The sequence below is a fragment of the Tamandua tetradactyla genome, chromosome 25 (assembly GCF_023851605.1).
Source record: "Tamandua tetradactyla isolate mTamTet1 chromosome 25, mTamTet1.pri, whole genome shotgun sequence".
NCBI lineage: Eukaryota > Metazoa > Chordata > Mammalia > Pilosa > Myrmecophagidae > Tamandua > Tamandua tetradactyla.
The window spans coordinates 36,652,536-36,668,770 of NC_135351.1; the positions used below are offsets into that span (position 1 = coordinate 36,652,536).

Below are 16,235 nucleotides of genomic sequence, written 5' to 3' on the forward strand. Positions count from 1 at the left end.
GACCGTGTGTAACTTCAGCATTTAGGAGAGTTTCAAATTCCATTTTTCTCAAAACCTGACACGGAACACTTAGAGGGTAACGGTCACGTGAGCTAATCCACGTGGAAATGTCTCTAGGCGGCAAAGCCCGGCCGCAATTCACCCATCAGCGCGACCTGAATACTCAGCCCAGACCAGCTGCACCCGCTGCGGTGGCGAAAACCCCCACCCCACCCTCGCTCTGCCCCCCACAGCCGGCCTCCCTGGGAACCGTGCCCACAAGCTCTGGGACCAGCCGTGCCCCCGACCCAGAGGGTCCCCCGCCCTGCCCGGGTGCCCCACCTTGTCCTCCTCGAGCCTCTGTCGCCGCTTCTCCTCCACGGCCGCCCGCCGCCGCTCCTCCCGCAGCCTCTGCTCCTCCAGCTTCTTCCTCCGCTCCTCCAGGAGCTTCTCGTAGTGCTGCCGGGCGCGCTCCTCTCTCTCCAGCCAGACTATTTCCCTCGCAGCTGCAGGGGGAAGCAGGAGGGAGGTTGTGGTAGTTAGATTCAGTTGTCAACTTGGCCAGGTGAAGGCACCTAGTTCCGTTGCTGTGGACATGAGCCAACAGTAGTGAACCTCATCTGTTGCTGGTTACATCTGCAGTTGGCTAGGAGGCGTGCCTGCTGCAGTGAATGATGTTTGACTTAATTGGCTGGTGCTTAAATGAGAGCGCTCAATGTAGCACAGCCCAAGCAGCTCAGCATACCTCATCTCAGTGCTTGCAGCTCAGCCCAGGCCTTCCAAGATGCAGAAAGAAATCACCCTGGGGAAAGTTGTTGGAACCCAGAGGCCTGGAGAGAAGGTCAGTAGAGACCATCCTATGCCTTCCCACATAAGAGAGAACCTCAGTTGAAAGTCAGCTGCCTTTCCTCTGAAGAACTAATAAAATAAGTCCCCTTTTATTAAAAGCCAATCCATCTCTGGTGTGTTGCATTCCAGCAGCTAGCAAACTAGAACAGAGGTCAAACACTTCACAGCATGGGTGGCCTCAGCAGACGATGGGCAGCAGACATGGGCTTCTCTGGATTTATACTAACCCAGCAGCCTTCTGCTTGCTCAGACTTCCAGGGAAAAATGACAATCGCTTTTCAGCGTACTTGAATATGCTAACAATTCAATATGCTAATGTAAACCTCTAGTTTGGTGTATTATTGTTCTAGAATAGTGCAGGAATACATCCCCTGGCCTCAAGTCTGATATTAATTCAATGCCCTCAACACTATACCATTTGCAAAATGATCCATCCATCTATCTATCCATCCATCCATCCATCCATCCATCCATCCATCGGTATAATTTTCAGCCATAAAAAGGGATGAAGAGCTGATTCATGCTATCATATGGAAGAACCCTGAAAACATTATGCTAAATGAAAGAGGATAGATATAGAAGGACAAATACTGTATCATTCCACTGATGTGAAATCTCTAGGACAAAGAGTTGTAGAGATAGAAATCCCGTCAGAAGTCACAAGGGGTAGGAGAGAGGAGGAGTGAGGAGTTATTATTGCTTAATGGGAAAAGCTTCTGTTTGGAGCAATGGAAAAGTTTTGGAAATAGCAGTGAACATTATATAACACTGAATGTAATTAATGCCACTGAATTGTACACTAAAAAGGAATGGCTAAAATGGCAAAGTTTATGTTATAAAAATTTTATCACAATAAAATTAAAAATAATAATAAAAATCAACAATAATGTGACATCTACCTTTCTCTTTGGGTTCATTTGTATTTATCCTACTTTTAAAAAAATGCGATATCCTACTTTTAAAAAAATGCGATATCCTCCAGATCAAGTCTGTAACAAATTTGTTACAACATAGCAGTGGTTCTCGTAAGTATTAAAAGGATTTGGGAGAAGATAATTAGCTGATCAAAGATACAGGAAATGCCTCATAAATGTATAACACTGTGTCAGCTAAGCAATGTGAAGAAACAAGCAGCAAAACTTTAGTCTGGAGGAGGTGCCATCTACGTAGTAAGACTTAAGAATATGAAAAGTGGAATGAAAATATACAATTCAAAAAACATCGTTCATCAGCATATACCGAGACAGAGCTGACAGTAGTGACATGAGCAGACATTTGTACACCAGTGTTCATAGCTACATTATTCACAATTGGATAGAAAGAATCCAAGTGTCGTTCAACAGATGAGTGGATAAACAAAACGTGGTAGATACATACACAGGAGTATTATGCAGCAGTAAGATGAAATGAGGTCCTGAAGCACATGCCATGAATGAACCTTGAGGACATAACACCGAAATAGGTCATACACAAAAGGACAGATACTGTATGATTTCACTATTAGGACTCTGGTAAAGTCATCTCAGAGGTTACACTCTAGAATGTAGCAGACCTAGAGGTACACAAAAGCTAGAGATGGAGGAAAGGCTCCCCAAAGAGGTTGAATCTAAATGCAAGGGAATGGATAGACGTGATGGTAACTAATTAGTGCCATAATTTATATTATAAATTTATTAGTGCCATAATTTATCATATAAATGATAATTTATAATTATCATTGTGACTTTGACAGTGAATATGTTTGAAAGGGGATGTACAGTGTTATGTATCCCACTGATTAAATCTACAATTATAAATAAGTTCTTGCATGAACTATTTCAATGGTTTGATTACGTACAAAGAATTAATAGTACAGGGATATGGAGAAAAACTAAAAATGCATACGATGGCCAATAGTTAGCAGGAAGACATCAACAGCACCACAGCACTACCGGGGCAACTAATGGGGTGTGAGGGGACAAGTGATAAGGAGTAGTTTTGATTTGATAGTTTGCTGGGTTTTGTCATTATGGACCAATGAAAACTGACTAAAATTGAGAGTGCTCCTGATTGTACAACCAAGTGAAGATACTGTAAGATAGGGACTGTTTATTTTGGACACCATCCATGATGCCCAATAGATGGAGGGAGCCGAAGGACACAATGCCTGAGAAGAACAATGGGGAATGGTGATACATTTACATGGTGGAATATGGTGCAGCAACAAAAAGGAAGGATGTCGAGAAGCACAAAACAAACTGATAAACACTGGGGACAACGTGTTGTGCAAAATAAGCCAGAAACAAATGAACAACTATGCTAAGGTCTCTCTCAGAAAACACTAGAAAATGGGAGCCTCACTGTAAGCCCTTACAGCAGCCACATTTAGTCTGAAGTTGTAGCTGTGTTCCTAGATTCTGAGACGCTGAGCCATATGTGTATTGGCTGGTATTTCCCTAGACCTTTGAGCAACTCTGACACCTATGACCCAGAAATGGGGTGCTGTAGCCCTGAAAGTTAGCACAGCTACAGACAATGACAGTTAAAGTAACTGAAAAAGAGATCAGGCCTCTATTCGAGTTTAAATGAAGCCAATCTGGCTGGATCTAAGGTAAATTAAAAGGGAGAGTAAAAGATGACAATGCATGTACTTTAGACCTTCAGCTAACTGTAAGAGATCAAAAGCAGAGCTTTTCTGTAACACAATCTAAATAAGCCTGTTCGGATAACTCATAACCCAAACTCCTGGAGTCCATTACAGAAATGAGGACTTGTATTTCTGTATAGCTTAATGTTATACCAGGACACATCTCAGACTACGGTGGGCTGATAATTAAAGAGTATAGGTAGAGTCCCTTGAGGGTCCAAAGGAAAAAAAAAAGAACTATTAAATTTTCCCATCTGGTAGTTTCATCTACCTACCCCATATTAGTGACAGATCCTTCTAGTAAGTATCAGAAATTTAGAATTGCCATAGCCTAAACAACCCCAAAGAGAGGTATGGAAAGATCAAAGGTGATGGTGAAATTATACATAGAAGGTAGGACTTAATAAATGAATATGAATGCTGAATCATTAAATTGGTATCTCTTTTAGTCTCTAGTATTTTGGAGCAGCTGGAAGTGAAAAGCTAAAATTGTGAAACTGTAACCCATGTCGAAGTCTGAAATATGTTCTACAACTAATTGTGATGCTGTGCTTTGAAATTTATAGCTTTTTTGTATATGTTATTGTTCACAAAAAAAAAGGGAAAAAAAGTCAACTGTGATGATAAAGTATTTAAGCCCTCTAGCCTCATATATTCTGGAGCAGCTAGAAGGAAAAATATGAGAGGATCGTATGGTAGCCCATGACAAACTCTGGGTTCTATCCTGAAACCACTTTTTGAAGAGTGCTTTGAAAATTATTGCTTTTTTATTTCTTTGCTTTGTATGTATATTATACTATACAATAAAAAAGTTAAAAAAACAAACAAACAACTTTCCCATCTGGGAAACCCCAGAACCCTCTCAACCATTGGGGACTCCCAAGAAAATAGGCCAAGGCCTGGATTTTGATGCTTACCCTCATGAAACTTGCCTTTGTAGTGCAGTGGCTAAGATTCTTATGTTTAGGTCTAAGAGTTGCTTCTAGGAAACCTCTTTTGTTGCTCAGATGTGGCCTCTCTCTCTCTGAGCCCAACTCTGCAAGGAAAATCATTACATTCCCCACTACATGGGACATGACATTCAGGGGTGAAAATCTCTCTGACTACATCGAAGCATCACTCCTGGGGATAAGTCTGGCCTTGGCACCATGGGATCAACAGTTTCTTCTGGACAAAAGGGGGAAAGGATATGTAATAAAATGAGGTATCATGGCTAAGAGGGGTCAAATAAAGTCAAGAGGCTATTCTGGAGGCTACTCCTATGCAAGCTTCAGTTAGATAGTACTAACAGCCACGGTGTGGCTAAACTCCAACCAACATCATGCCTGTTGACTCTAAGAACACATTAGGGCTTGAACTGAGACCCTATAAAGCTTTCATGCACCAGGTTTGTCTTCCTGGACATAGAATTCCTGGACGGTTCCTAGGTCAGATAAATCCTGAAACTAAGAGGGACCAGCCTCTCCAAAATTACCAATTAATCTCCTCCCCGTATCCTTTAGTGTGAACATCCCTTCTCAACACGAAAAAGTCAGAACGGGATTGGGAGAAGGACTAAAGGATCAGGAGGAGGAATAACAGAGAAAATGGGATTGAACAAACGAGTATGGCTGCTGAATCACTATATTAACATTCCTTCTAGTTTCCAGTGTTTTGGAGCCACAAGAAGGAAAACTCTGATATGGTGGAATGTTAACGCCGTGACAGACTCTAGGATCTGTTTTGTAACTATTTGCTGAAGTGTGTTGAGAATTATTGCTTTTCTCTTTCTTTGTTTTGCATATATGTCATATTTTATAATTAAAAAACATTTAAAAATATTGTTCAATGATCGAAGTTCTCCTCTTTATAGATATATGTTCCTGCTTCATCTTGGGGGCGGGGGCTATACCTCACAAAACGTTTTTTTAAAAATATGATGCTTGCTTCAGCTGTGATAACTAATAACATCTTTATGAGTTATTAGTTATCACACTGTAGGCCATAGTGACTAATATGAGTTATTAACACTGTAGGCCACAGTGACTAAACAAAATTTAGAACATAAATCTTGAGGACACTACAAAGCATGTATATGGATTAAGATAATCTATATTTTAAGGGGAAAATAGACATTCAGAACATTTCAGCTTCCTCTAAATGCTTACTATTACAGATGCTGCATTTCTGCCCCCATTAAACCTTCCCCAAGTTACTCATTTGAGGAGACAGATCTGAAAGGGGGGCAAAAGGACAAAGATGAGGACAAATTCGAGCTGAGTTAGTCCTTCTGCCATTGCTCAGGGTTCAGTTTTCTCTTCTCTGAAATGAGGATAATGGTAGATACTCTTAAAGGTTCCTTCCAATTCTAAAATCCTATGGGTTCCAAATTTACTTCAAGAAAAAGCACACAGCATGTGCTCAATAAATATTTACTGAATGACTGAATATATTAAAAAAATCTCTAAGAACATGCATTAAATAAAAGTAATACAGTACAATTATACATACGGGAATGAAGAGAACATGGCTGTATCTGTAAAGCAATGAGATATCCCATGAGCCACACTTCAAATCTGTCTTCGCCTCATAAGAAATACCACCCCACATCCTTCTTACTGTAAAGATGCTGAATGCTGACCTTCTTAGCTGATGGGTGCCCTCATGTAGGTAAGCAGAGGCAATCCGTTTGTAGAAAATAAAGGAAGCAAACTAACTCTGAGAACTTACCACGCAGTCAAATGGTGGCATATGGATCACAGAAATACAGACTGCAGCACTAAAGATTTACAGAAAAAAAATGGTAGAGAGGTAGTTAAATCCCATTCACGTGGCTAACAATTGCATGGGTTGGTACCATTGTTAATGCAGAGAGAGAAAGTGAAATGATCCTAAATAAGCCATTTGTACTAACTGCCTTGACACAAATTTCTTTTTTACAACAAAGACAGCGTAATTCTGAGACTTTCTTAGGAGTCGGACACACTTTGGTCACACACACACACAAAGCACTTTCTGGTTCTTCTAGGTGTGTACACCCCACTGGTAGGTTTTTATGGACACTACACATTTCAACTTATTAACTCATTTAAAAGCATGGACTTACAGCTTTGTCAAAGTTTAAACAGTTCAAAACATTAAGAGGTGACAGGGCTGCCTTTCCCTTACCTTAGACCCTTTTCTATTCTACATCCATCTTGGCTTTTTTTTAACAAATATATTCCAAGTATCCTGTTGCGCAGTGTACTCGCTGCTGTGCATCCTGCTTTTTTCACCTTGAATCTATCTTAGAGACCTTCCCATACCAACACATGAAACATGAACCCAACCATCTTTTTAATGGCTATGTAGGCTTATGTTGTCTACGTGCCTTATTTTCTACAACCAGTTACCTACTGATAGTTATCTAGGTCATTTCCAGTGTTTCACTTATTTCAGATTTCGGTGGAACATCACCATGTTGTCATGAATCCCTGTGCCGATGTGTGAGCACGCCCGTGTGGCAGTGGAGCTGCTGAGTGAAAGGGAGTGGACATTTAAAATCCTGAGACACGGCCCCTTTGTCCTCGGCCCTCCCACCAACAGTATCTGAGAGCCAGGGGCAGAAAAGACAGGTGTGAACCTTGAGGCCCGTGAATATTGCGGTGATAATCCTGTCTCTACGACCCCTAGCCCTCAAACTACCTTGGCTTTGGGTGTGACACCCCATCCTGAGGAAAACTTCAGATTCTTTGAGGCCATTTATGAACACAACAAATACCTTTCCTGTAAAGAGCCAGAGGACAAATTACCTTATTTAAATAAGGTAAAATATGAAATAAGGATGTTTATAAAATAGTCAGAACCTATAAAAAACAAAACTGGTAGGATAAAATTAGTAAAATAAAATAAGAATTAACCCATTTTCAAGCTAATTTTCCTTCATGTTTTCATCAGGTTTGTTCTTGCTCATGAATATTTGTGACTCTCTGCTTCCTCATTAGTTTTAAGCTTCTCTCATTTCTAAGGTCCCACCCAAACTTGGCTTTGTGTTTTGCTTTATTTACTACCCCCCCTCCCACCCCCCCGCCTCACCCCCCCCCCCCCCCCCCACTGCTCTCCAAAACCAACACTGCCTTCTAACTGATTAGTGTCCTCCTCGGATCTCCCAAACCAACCCTGCTTCTCCAGTAGCTTTGTTCCCGCAGCTCCTCCTTTAGGGAACTGGCCGTGGTTTTTTTATCGGAACAGACCCACCCCTAAGGCAATAGCCTCATACTTAGAAAGCATCTTAGAATCACCTTTGCAATGGGTGGCGGTGGTACAGGTATGCTGATTACAATACAGATTCCTGGGCTCCAACCCTCACGTTTAGATTTGTTAGTCTTAGAATGGAGCCAAGGAATCTGCATTTTAAACTAACTTCTCGGGGATGCGGAGGCGAGAATTCAACAAAACATCTGGAAACACGCTGCACTTAAGGTCTGTAGAAGCGGCATCTCTTTACGACTCCCCATTGTTCTTATAGGACCAGCCATACACTTGAGCACTTCTTATATTTTGCTTTCTACGTAGCAAAGGTCATATCTATATACCACTTTTTTTTTTTTTACTTACGATAATACCTTTCACAACTTGAAAATATCTAAGTGACTTAATTACTTCCTGATTCATTGGGAACAACTTCCTGATTAATTTACACACCTCCCTGTGCTTAGTTCTGTCAGGGTAAATTATGAATGAAAATAGCACGTTCCTCATATATTTACCATGGGCATTAAAAGGGTAATTACTCTTTTGGTAGTTAGAATAGTTCTTTACACATAGTAAACATTCAATAAATATTAGCTGTTGTTGCATTTGAAGTCATCATCATAATTTCGATTCAGAATATTTAAAGGTAGTACCCAAAGTTATGCTATAAATCACACAAGATTAGACATTATAATAATATGTTTCTATCCCCAAGTAATCTTTTGAAGGAAGAACATTTCTTTATCCAACACTTATAGAGTCCTGCCTCTATTTTCTACCAGGAAGTGGAGATCCTATTCCAGTGCCTTCTTTAAACAATTCTCTTCTTTGAACAGCCACACAGAGAGTAGGCAAACAACGCCGAAACAGCAAAGAGCACCGTCACTACTGCAGAGGATGCTGGCGAGTGCCAGGCTCATGAACAGATCGTGCAATATTTTAAATTATCATGCAAGGATAACTACACAAACCATTTCAATCTTTTGAGAAGAATGGAGAGTTCATTTACTCTAAGCGTTTAGTTATTTAAATCATTCCCTATGGATGAGAGATGATGGCAAGGTCTTGTATTTTCTCATTAAGAAATGGGAATTTTGTGCTCGCTTCAGCAGCACATATACTAAAATTTCCTCAAATGGTGACATCGCTGTCATCTTGGCAGCACTGACAACGGGCCTCGCAGCAAGCACGTGGAGCAGTATTGTGCCCGTAGGAGGGGCTCCATGAATGCAGAGAATAGAAACGAAGCTCTATGATAATATAATAAAGTCTATTCTGCAGCCACAGAAAAAAGCTTCACTCACGGGCAGCACACAACAGGCAGGACAGAGGACTCGAGTGTGCTGGGCTGGGAGGCTACCCCAGGAGTGTTGCACAACCGAGAGCCCAGCCGCTGCTCCTGAACTGCCTTACGCTGCCCGGGTGGGTGCAGGTTCCTCCATGCGTGAGGAAAAGAAGGGTTAGAGCGCCTCAGGACTGCGCAGCCCTGCTGCCTCAGTTTCACAGTAAGATATGGAGCACATAAAAGAGCTTACTGGTGACACTGGGAACCAGGGCAGCCAGTAATGTCCATGAAGACTCAGAAAATGACACACAATAAGGTTCTGGTTTTGATTGTGCCACTGATTCTGTGTGACCTTGGGAAAACCAGTCAGCCTCTCTGAATTCTACATTAAAGGGAATGGACGAAATGATCTCCAAGATGTTTTCCAATCAACTGCCCACGACACAAATATTTTTCAACCTTTGAGGATATGTGAGGGATGACAACCAGGCTTCTTTTTTGCTTTGATTGTGGAAGTTAAATTTTAATCTCTGTGCTTTGTCGTATATTATTTGGATTCCTTATATTTAAATAAATTTCATTTTTATATGACTATTAAAATAGTGATTGAGCATATATGCCAAATAATAATTCTAAAAAGAAAAAAGGAATTTAAAGGTCTAACCTGGCTCATCGAATTGAGGAAGGGAACATTCTAAAGATTTCCTTTGAGGGTGGGGATGGAAAAGTAAAAATATGACAGGCCTTAACTTAGAGCATCTTGGTAGGAGAAGATAATGAGTTTCATTTAATAGTCAACAAGTGGGACTGAAAGGTACCCACTAAGAGCGTGGAAAAGTACAGCACTATTTCCACATTAACAAGGGCAATCATGGAACAAATAGCCCTTGGAAGAGACCAGTGCCCATCTGTACACCACCAACCCCCCTAAAAAGGAAAAAAAAAAAACGGCAGGGGGAGAAAAATAAAGTTTAAACAAATAAAACAACACCAGCTGGATTGTTGATAAGAAGAAAAAAAAACCTAAAACAAAGAGTCAAAGCATAAAAATGAAGAATGAACAAATACCTATCAGGTAAATGAAAACAAATGTGTAACAAATGTGGGAATGGTACCACCAGACAAAATGGAGTTGAAGATCAAATAAAGAAAAAGACTCAGAAGAGTCTGAGAACAGTGAAGCTGGGATAGTAACTGGCTGATCCCAAAACCTCTGGGCTCAGTTACTCAGCCATGTTGCCTCTAAAATCTCCACCTGAATTTTCAACAGGTAGATTCACTTCACACCTAACTTGCTTGTGCACATTTCCCCTACCCCAAACCAGAACCTGCCTCATCTTCTGTATTCTGATTCCAGATTCGTGACCTCCGACTGGTCTGGCAAGTTAGACACCTCAGTTCTTCCTCATTACTTCCTCATTAGTCTTGGATGATCTACCCTAACCCAACACATCCACACAGCTGCTGGTTCATTTTACACCAGAACTCTCTCTCCAATTCCGTGTCTTCTCTCCAATCCCTTTGCTACCACTTCATTTAAGCCCTCATCCCTTTCTCACTTCTTCTGATATCTATTCTACCTCTCCTCCAGATCCATCCTGCAAGCTGGCCACCAAGACTCCTTCCCCATAAGACACATCCAACATCACAGTCCTGATTGGAAACCTCTGCCAGATCCTCCCGTTCCCCTGCCCAGCCCCTAGGATGGGCCGCGGGATCACGTGCCTTTATACCTGCTACCGTCTGTGTGAATGCCTCCTCCCACCTGGCAAACTCCCGCAATCTTCCAAGCACTAGGTCAAATGACCCTTGCTCTGATGAGCCTTCCCTGTTCTTCCCAGGTCCCCACCATCCAGTTTAACAGATGGATAACCTAAGTCTGAAGAATGAATGAACTGAAGAGTCAAAGGACACTGAATGACTTCCAAGCAAAATGACCCACATATGGGCCTTGGCATTAACCCAACGCCATCTCAACTTGTCATCTAAACTGTCCTCCATCTGATGCTCCACCATGGAGAGCTGCTGGGGAGACGCGAGACCCGCAGGGTCCCCACACACTGTCTCCCCTGGCCCTGGGGCACCTTCCCGCTCTGCTTTCTCCCCTTCCACAGCAGTAGGCTAAGGCGGCTGAGGAGTTGGGGCAGCGGTTTACATGTGTGGAAGGCAAAGGCTAAAATCCAGTACCTTCCCCATTGATAGGCCAAGGGACAATTGAGCTAAGAAAGCAGTTCCGTCCCCGGGTGTCTTATCTTCAGGGCTAGGTGGAAGAGTGCATAGCTTCTGCTAAAACAAATGGGGTTCTGCCCAAACCTCCAGAGCAAGGCCCATCTTTGGCACCACTTGTTGCTGCCTTGACCTTAATCCCTCCTTCCAGAATGCTGGCCTCCTGTCCCCGGGCTGGTGTCCCCAGCCCCTCTTTGCTGGACCAGGTGGCACACCATCCCTCCACCGCTACTACCCCTTATCTCGGAAAACCCGGGCTGCTCCGGGACCCGCCACCGTCACGTCTGCTGCCGTCACCATCATCGTGGTGAGGCGTACTCAGCTCTTGTTATGTGCTGACACCAGGTGATTTGCAGGTATTGTCTTGACGGTCGCTTTATGAGGCAGACCTGCTATTAACCTTCTTTTATTATGAGAAGTCTGAGACACAGAGGAGTGAAGTAACCTGCCCGATGTCTCACCACAAGTGGTGAGCTGGGATTCAAACTCGGAACCACCGGGCTCACGACCGGCCATCAAGTGATATGGCCCCCTGTGGAGCCCCTACCAATGCCAATGACCACCGCCTCCTCTCAGCGGAACCTGGCCACCGATGCGGGGACCCTGATCATCTCAGGTCACTCCTAGCTCTATCATCATCTATTTCCAAACCCCCGTACTAGTCAGACCCTAAGATCTTTTTATCTTTAGCCTTAAAGGTAAAGTAAATTTGGGAGAAAGAAAGAATGGCTGGTAAATGGCAATGACTCATTTTGTTTTAAGGCTTCAGCTTCTGATGACCTAATCCATCGGAAACAAGCATCTATTCTTCCCAGGCCAGAGCCTTACGCGTGATATAGCTGCTCTGGTATGTGCTCACGTGTCCGCCCCTCCCGTGGACGTGTCTGCAGATACCCTGGCTGCCTGCAACCTCGCCGACAACCTGATGAGCTGTGTGTACACTTCATTCATCAAGGGACAACTTCAGGAAACGTGGAGACTGGTCACGTGTGTGTTAAAGTTTAATTCTTCAGAAATTTGGATTAGAAAGACTGCTTCCCTGGAGGTCATATATATATATATTTGTGGACAGTCTGTAAAAACAAAACAAAACAAAAAAAACCTGGTGTAAAACAATGATTGTCCTAATCAAATAACGTGAAGTGGGAAATCAGGGGATGCTTCACTTACAACTCCCAGCGGGGGCACCGCATGATTGTTTACTAATTAATCCCAATTTGCCTATCAATATTTTGGAGCTAGACAGAAAAATCTCAAATGTAATGTCATCGAAGTTGAACAAACATCCAAGATTACAATTTTGTATAGTATCTCATTATTTCTAAAATATTGCACTATGATCTCTTATACTGCTTTGATGTAAGCTACAGAGCCCAACATGAATGAAATACAGATTTTATAAGCACAAATTTTTCTGAATGAGTTATGCCAATCAATCGTAGCATTCTTTGATTATCTCTCATGATTTTAGAGAATCCAGGAAAGCCCCTCCTTGGGAATGAGACTCTATCCAGATAAAAAATTTGGTCTTAGGAAAAAAATAAATTATTAAATGTTTACTGTTTATTAGGTGCCAAGGCCCTTAAACAAGAATTAATCCTATTGCACACTTCAAACTCAGCCTGCATCATCTCCTAAAGGGATGTTATGGACCAAACTGCATCCCCCACAAAGACATGCTCCAGCCCCAGCCCAGCGGGTATGAGCTCATCTGTAAACAGGATCTTCCAAGCCCCTATTACCATGAGTCAAGGTGGGCTCTAACCTAATAAGACCAGAGTCCTTATCAGCAGAGACATTAGGGGCACAGAGTAGGAGGAGTAGGAGACGGAAGCAAACAGAGTGCCCTGTGATGGGGGCAGAGATTGGGGAAGGCTGGCAAACTCCAGAACACTACAGGCTTCGGTGAAAGCATAATTCTGCCCACACCTTGATTTTGAATTTCTAGTCCCCAAATCTGAGGAAACAAATTCCTGTTGTTTAAACCAATCAATCTCTGGTATTTGGTATAGCTGACCTGGCAAACTTAAGACAAAGGGAAATCCCGTTTCTCCCAAACGTAGATTACTGCTAAGCACTCCTTAAATATTCTGCTGGATTTTCTTGTTGACATACTGTAGACTATTAATTTTACGGCACCGATGAAGAGGAAGCAGATCCACAGCACAGCTATTCTATCAACTACTTCTGTATTCTGTTTTATCTATCTAAGAAAATGGCTAGGAATAAGAATTTAAGACTCATCCCATGGACCTAGCATAAGGACAGGTCTTGCCGGAATTTGGTCATATCTTAACTGACTTGTAATACACTGGCTGCATTGAGCTCCAATCATGGTAAAATGCCTAGACTTGTCACTCTTTCAACATGCAGCAAAGGACTGCTGGACAGTGACGATATGCCAGGCACTGTTCTAGGCACTGGGGCTACAGAAACAAAAGGAAGGGCAGATGTCCCTTCCCTCATGGGTTGACAAACTAAAGCAGGCAGACAGACAAAACTAATAAGTAAAATACATACAGGCCTAACTTTTGAAAGCACTAAAGCAAAAAAGAAAGAAAGAAAAGGGGACAGGGAGGGCTGGGTGGATGAGGAGAGACATTTAAACGAAGACTCGAAGGAGATGGGGTGCTCTGTGGATGGCTATGGGAAACCATTCCGGTTGCGGGGTGGGGTGGGGCAGGGGGCAGCAGGTATAAAGGCCCCCACACTGGTTTCCTAGGGCTGCCGTAACAAAGCACTACAGCCTCGGTGGTCTAAAACAGTTGCAGAAGCTAGAAGTTTCGAAGCAGGAGTCGGCAGGGCCGTGCCCTCTGGAGGTTTTGGGGGAAGATGCTCCCTCGTCTCCACCAGGTTCTGGCGGCCTCAGGCATCCCTTGGCTTGTGGCCTCCCTCTGCACAGGGCAATGCTCTCTGCATCCAAGTCACGTCTTCTTAAAAGGGCACCGCAGATCAGGGTCCACCGTCCTGAATACCAGGGAGACACTGTTCAACCCAGCATAGCCCCGAGTTGGGAGCGGGCCTGGTGTGCTGAAGGAGCAGCAAGGAGGCCGTGTGGCTGCAGCAGGGTGGGCTGGGGAGAGGGCACGAGGGAGATCTGCAGGCCACTGTAGGATTCTGAATAGACAGAAGCCACTGGGAGGTCTGGAGCAGGACATATTTTAACTGAATTTCTCTGGCCACCGTGTTGAGAACAGGCTGTATGAGAAGAAGGGGGAAACTGGGGGAGGACAGCTGGGCCACCAGTGCCCAGATAGGGTGAAGGGCTCTGGAGGCTTGGATCCAGGTGGCAGCTGTGCTGTTGTAAGCAACAGCTATATTCTGGAATATATATATATATATATATATATATATATATTTTTTTTTTTTTGCATGGGCAGGCAACGAGAATGGAACCCGGGTCTCCGGCATAGAAGGCAAGAACTCTGTCACTGTGCCACAATTGCCTGCCCTATATTCTGGAATATATATATATATTTTTTTTTTTTTTTTTTTTTTTTTTTTTTAAGAGAGAGGAAGGAAGGGAAGGAAAGACAGAGAGAAGGAAGGAAGGATGGGAGGAAGAAAGGGAAACATCTTTAAACATTTTCTTGTTTTATTGTATTTTGTTTGTTTGTTTGTTTTTTACATGGGCTGGGGCCGGGAATCGAACCGAGGTCCTCCGGCATGGCAGGCAAGCACTTTGCCCGCTAAGCCACCGCGGCCCGCCCTCTGGAATATATTTTGATGGTACTGTTGACAGTATTTGCTGATAGACTACATAAATTTTATCTAAAAGATTTTAAATTATTTTTTGTTTGTTTGTTTATTACCTGACGCTCTCACTTGGAATATAAGTTCCAGGAGGTTAGAAAACTTATCTTTTTCACTTCAATATCTCCAGTTTCTTTGGCACAGTAGGAACACACACTGAATATTAGTTGAATGAATACATGAATTAAAATAACATGAAATAAGGGGGGTGGTGCGAGGGTAGTTCAGTGGAAGAATTCTCACCTGCCATGTGGGAAACATGGGTCTGATTCCCGGCTCATACACTTCCCAAACAAACAAACAAAGAAACCAACAAAAACAAACAAACAAAAAATTCAACAAACGGTGCTGCAATAATGGGATACTCACATGGAAAAACAATGGAATGTGACCCCACCACACAGCATACAAAAATAAACAAACAAAAACATGAAATAGTTTTTTTAAAAAGAAGGGTGTTTCGCTTTAAACTATTTAGAGTCAAAATTTACATGGTTGCATAAATTCCATAGGCTCTACTTCTTATAACGGTTTTTTAAAAAGAAATTATAACTGAGATTTACACCAAATCATACAGACAGAATGAGTCTTGACAAACTCAAAGGCTGACAACTGACAGATACCACAAAAATTTCTCAAAAAAAGATGACAGAATCTACTTGGTCACTTACGTTCTCTGTGCTGCTGAGTGCCAAATGGAGAGGAAACCCAGCAGCTGCGCATCCTACTTCTATGAGGGGGTAGAAGGGACTATTCTACCAGCCCGGCTCCTGACACGCCATGAAACCCATCACCAGGACCTAAGGCAGAGGGATCTCTCTCTACTTCGCAGTGTCACTGCTCGTTGAGCAATTATAACACGGATTTTGGTGATCCCAGCACATGCTAAAAACATGCTCAGTAGCTGACACAGATGAAAGAATAAAGGGTCTGCTTTACTTTCCATTTCATCTTTCTAGAGTCTCTCAGTTTCTTCCTTAGGCTAAATATCATCATGTATTTAAAAAATAAAGTAAATGAAATTCCAAAAAATAATTTTCTTACAGTAGCAATTATTGCAGGCTGACACAATAAAAAGCACAACCACTGTTTGCTTTACTGTGATCAACCACAATGAAGTGTTTAGAATATTGCTTGGCCACAGTCAGTGCTCAATAAGTTTATTATTTACTACCTATTATTAAGATTTCATTAAAGATTAGAGTAAGGAAAGCCAGCAAATATTTAAGTATCCGTTTTATCCTTAGCACTGTGCCATGTATTGGGATACAAAGAATTCAAGAGTCCAGTCGTTCTTTTTAACAG

At 42.5% G+C, this 16,235-nt stretch overlaps 1 protein-coding gene across 1 annotated transcript in view; it reads right to left on the reverse strand.

Annotated features, from left to right (window-relative positions):
• The window catches only part of MAP7 (microtubule associated protein 7), a 197,776-nt gene that overhangs the window by 40,867 nt on the left and 140,674 nt on the right, over positions 1 to 16,235 (reverse strand). Inside the window, exon 4 of the mRNA XM_077144112.1 lies at positions 322 to 485. Within this exon, the coding sequence (XP_077000227.1) occupies positions 322 to 485 (164 nt within the window). The remainder of the gene's footprint in view (positions 1 to 321; positions 486 to 16,235) is intronic.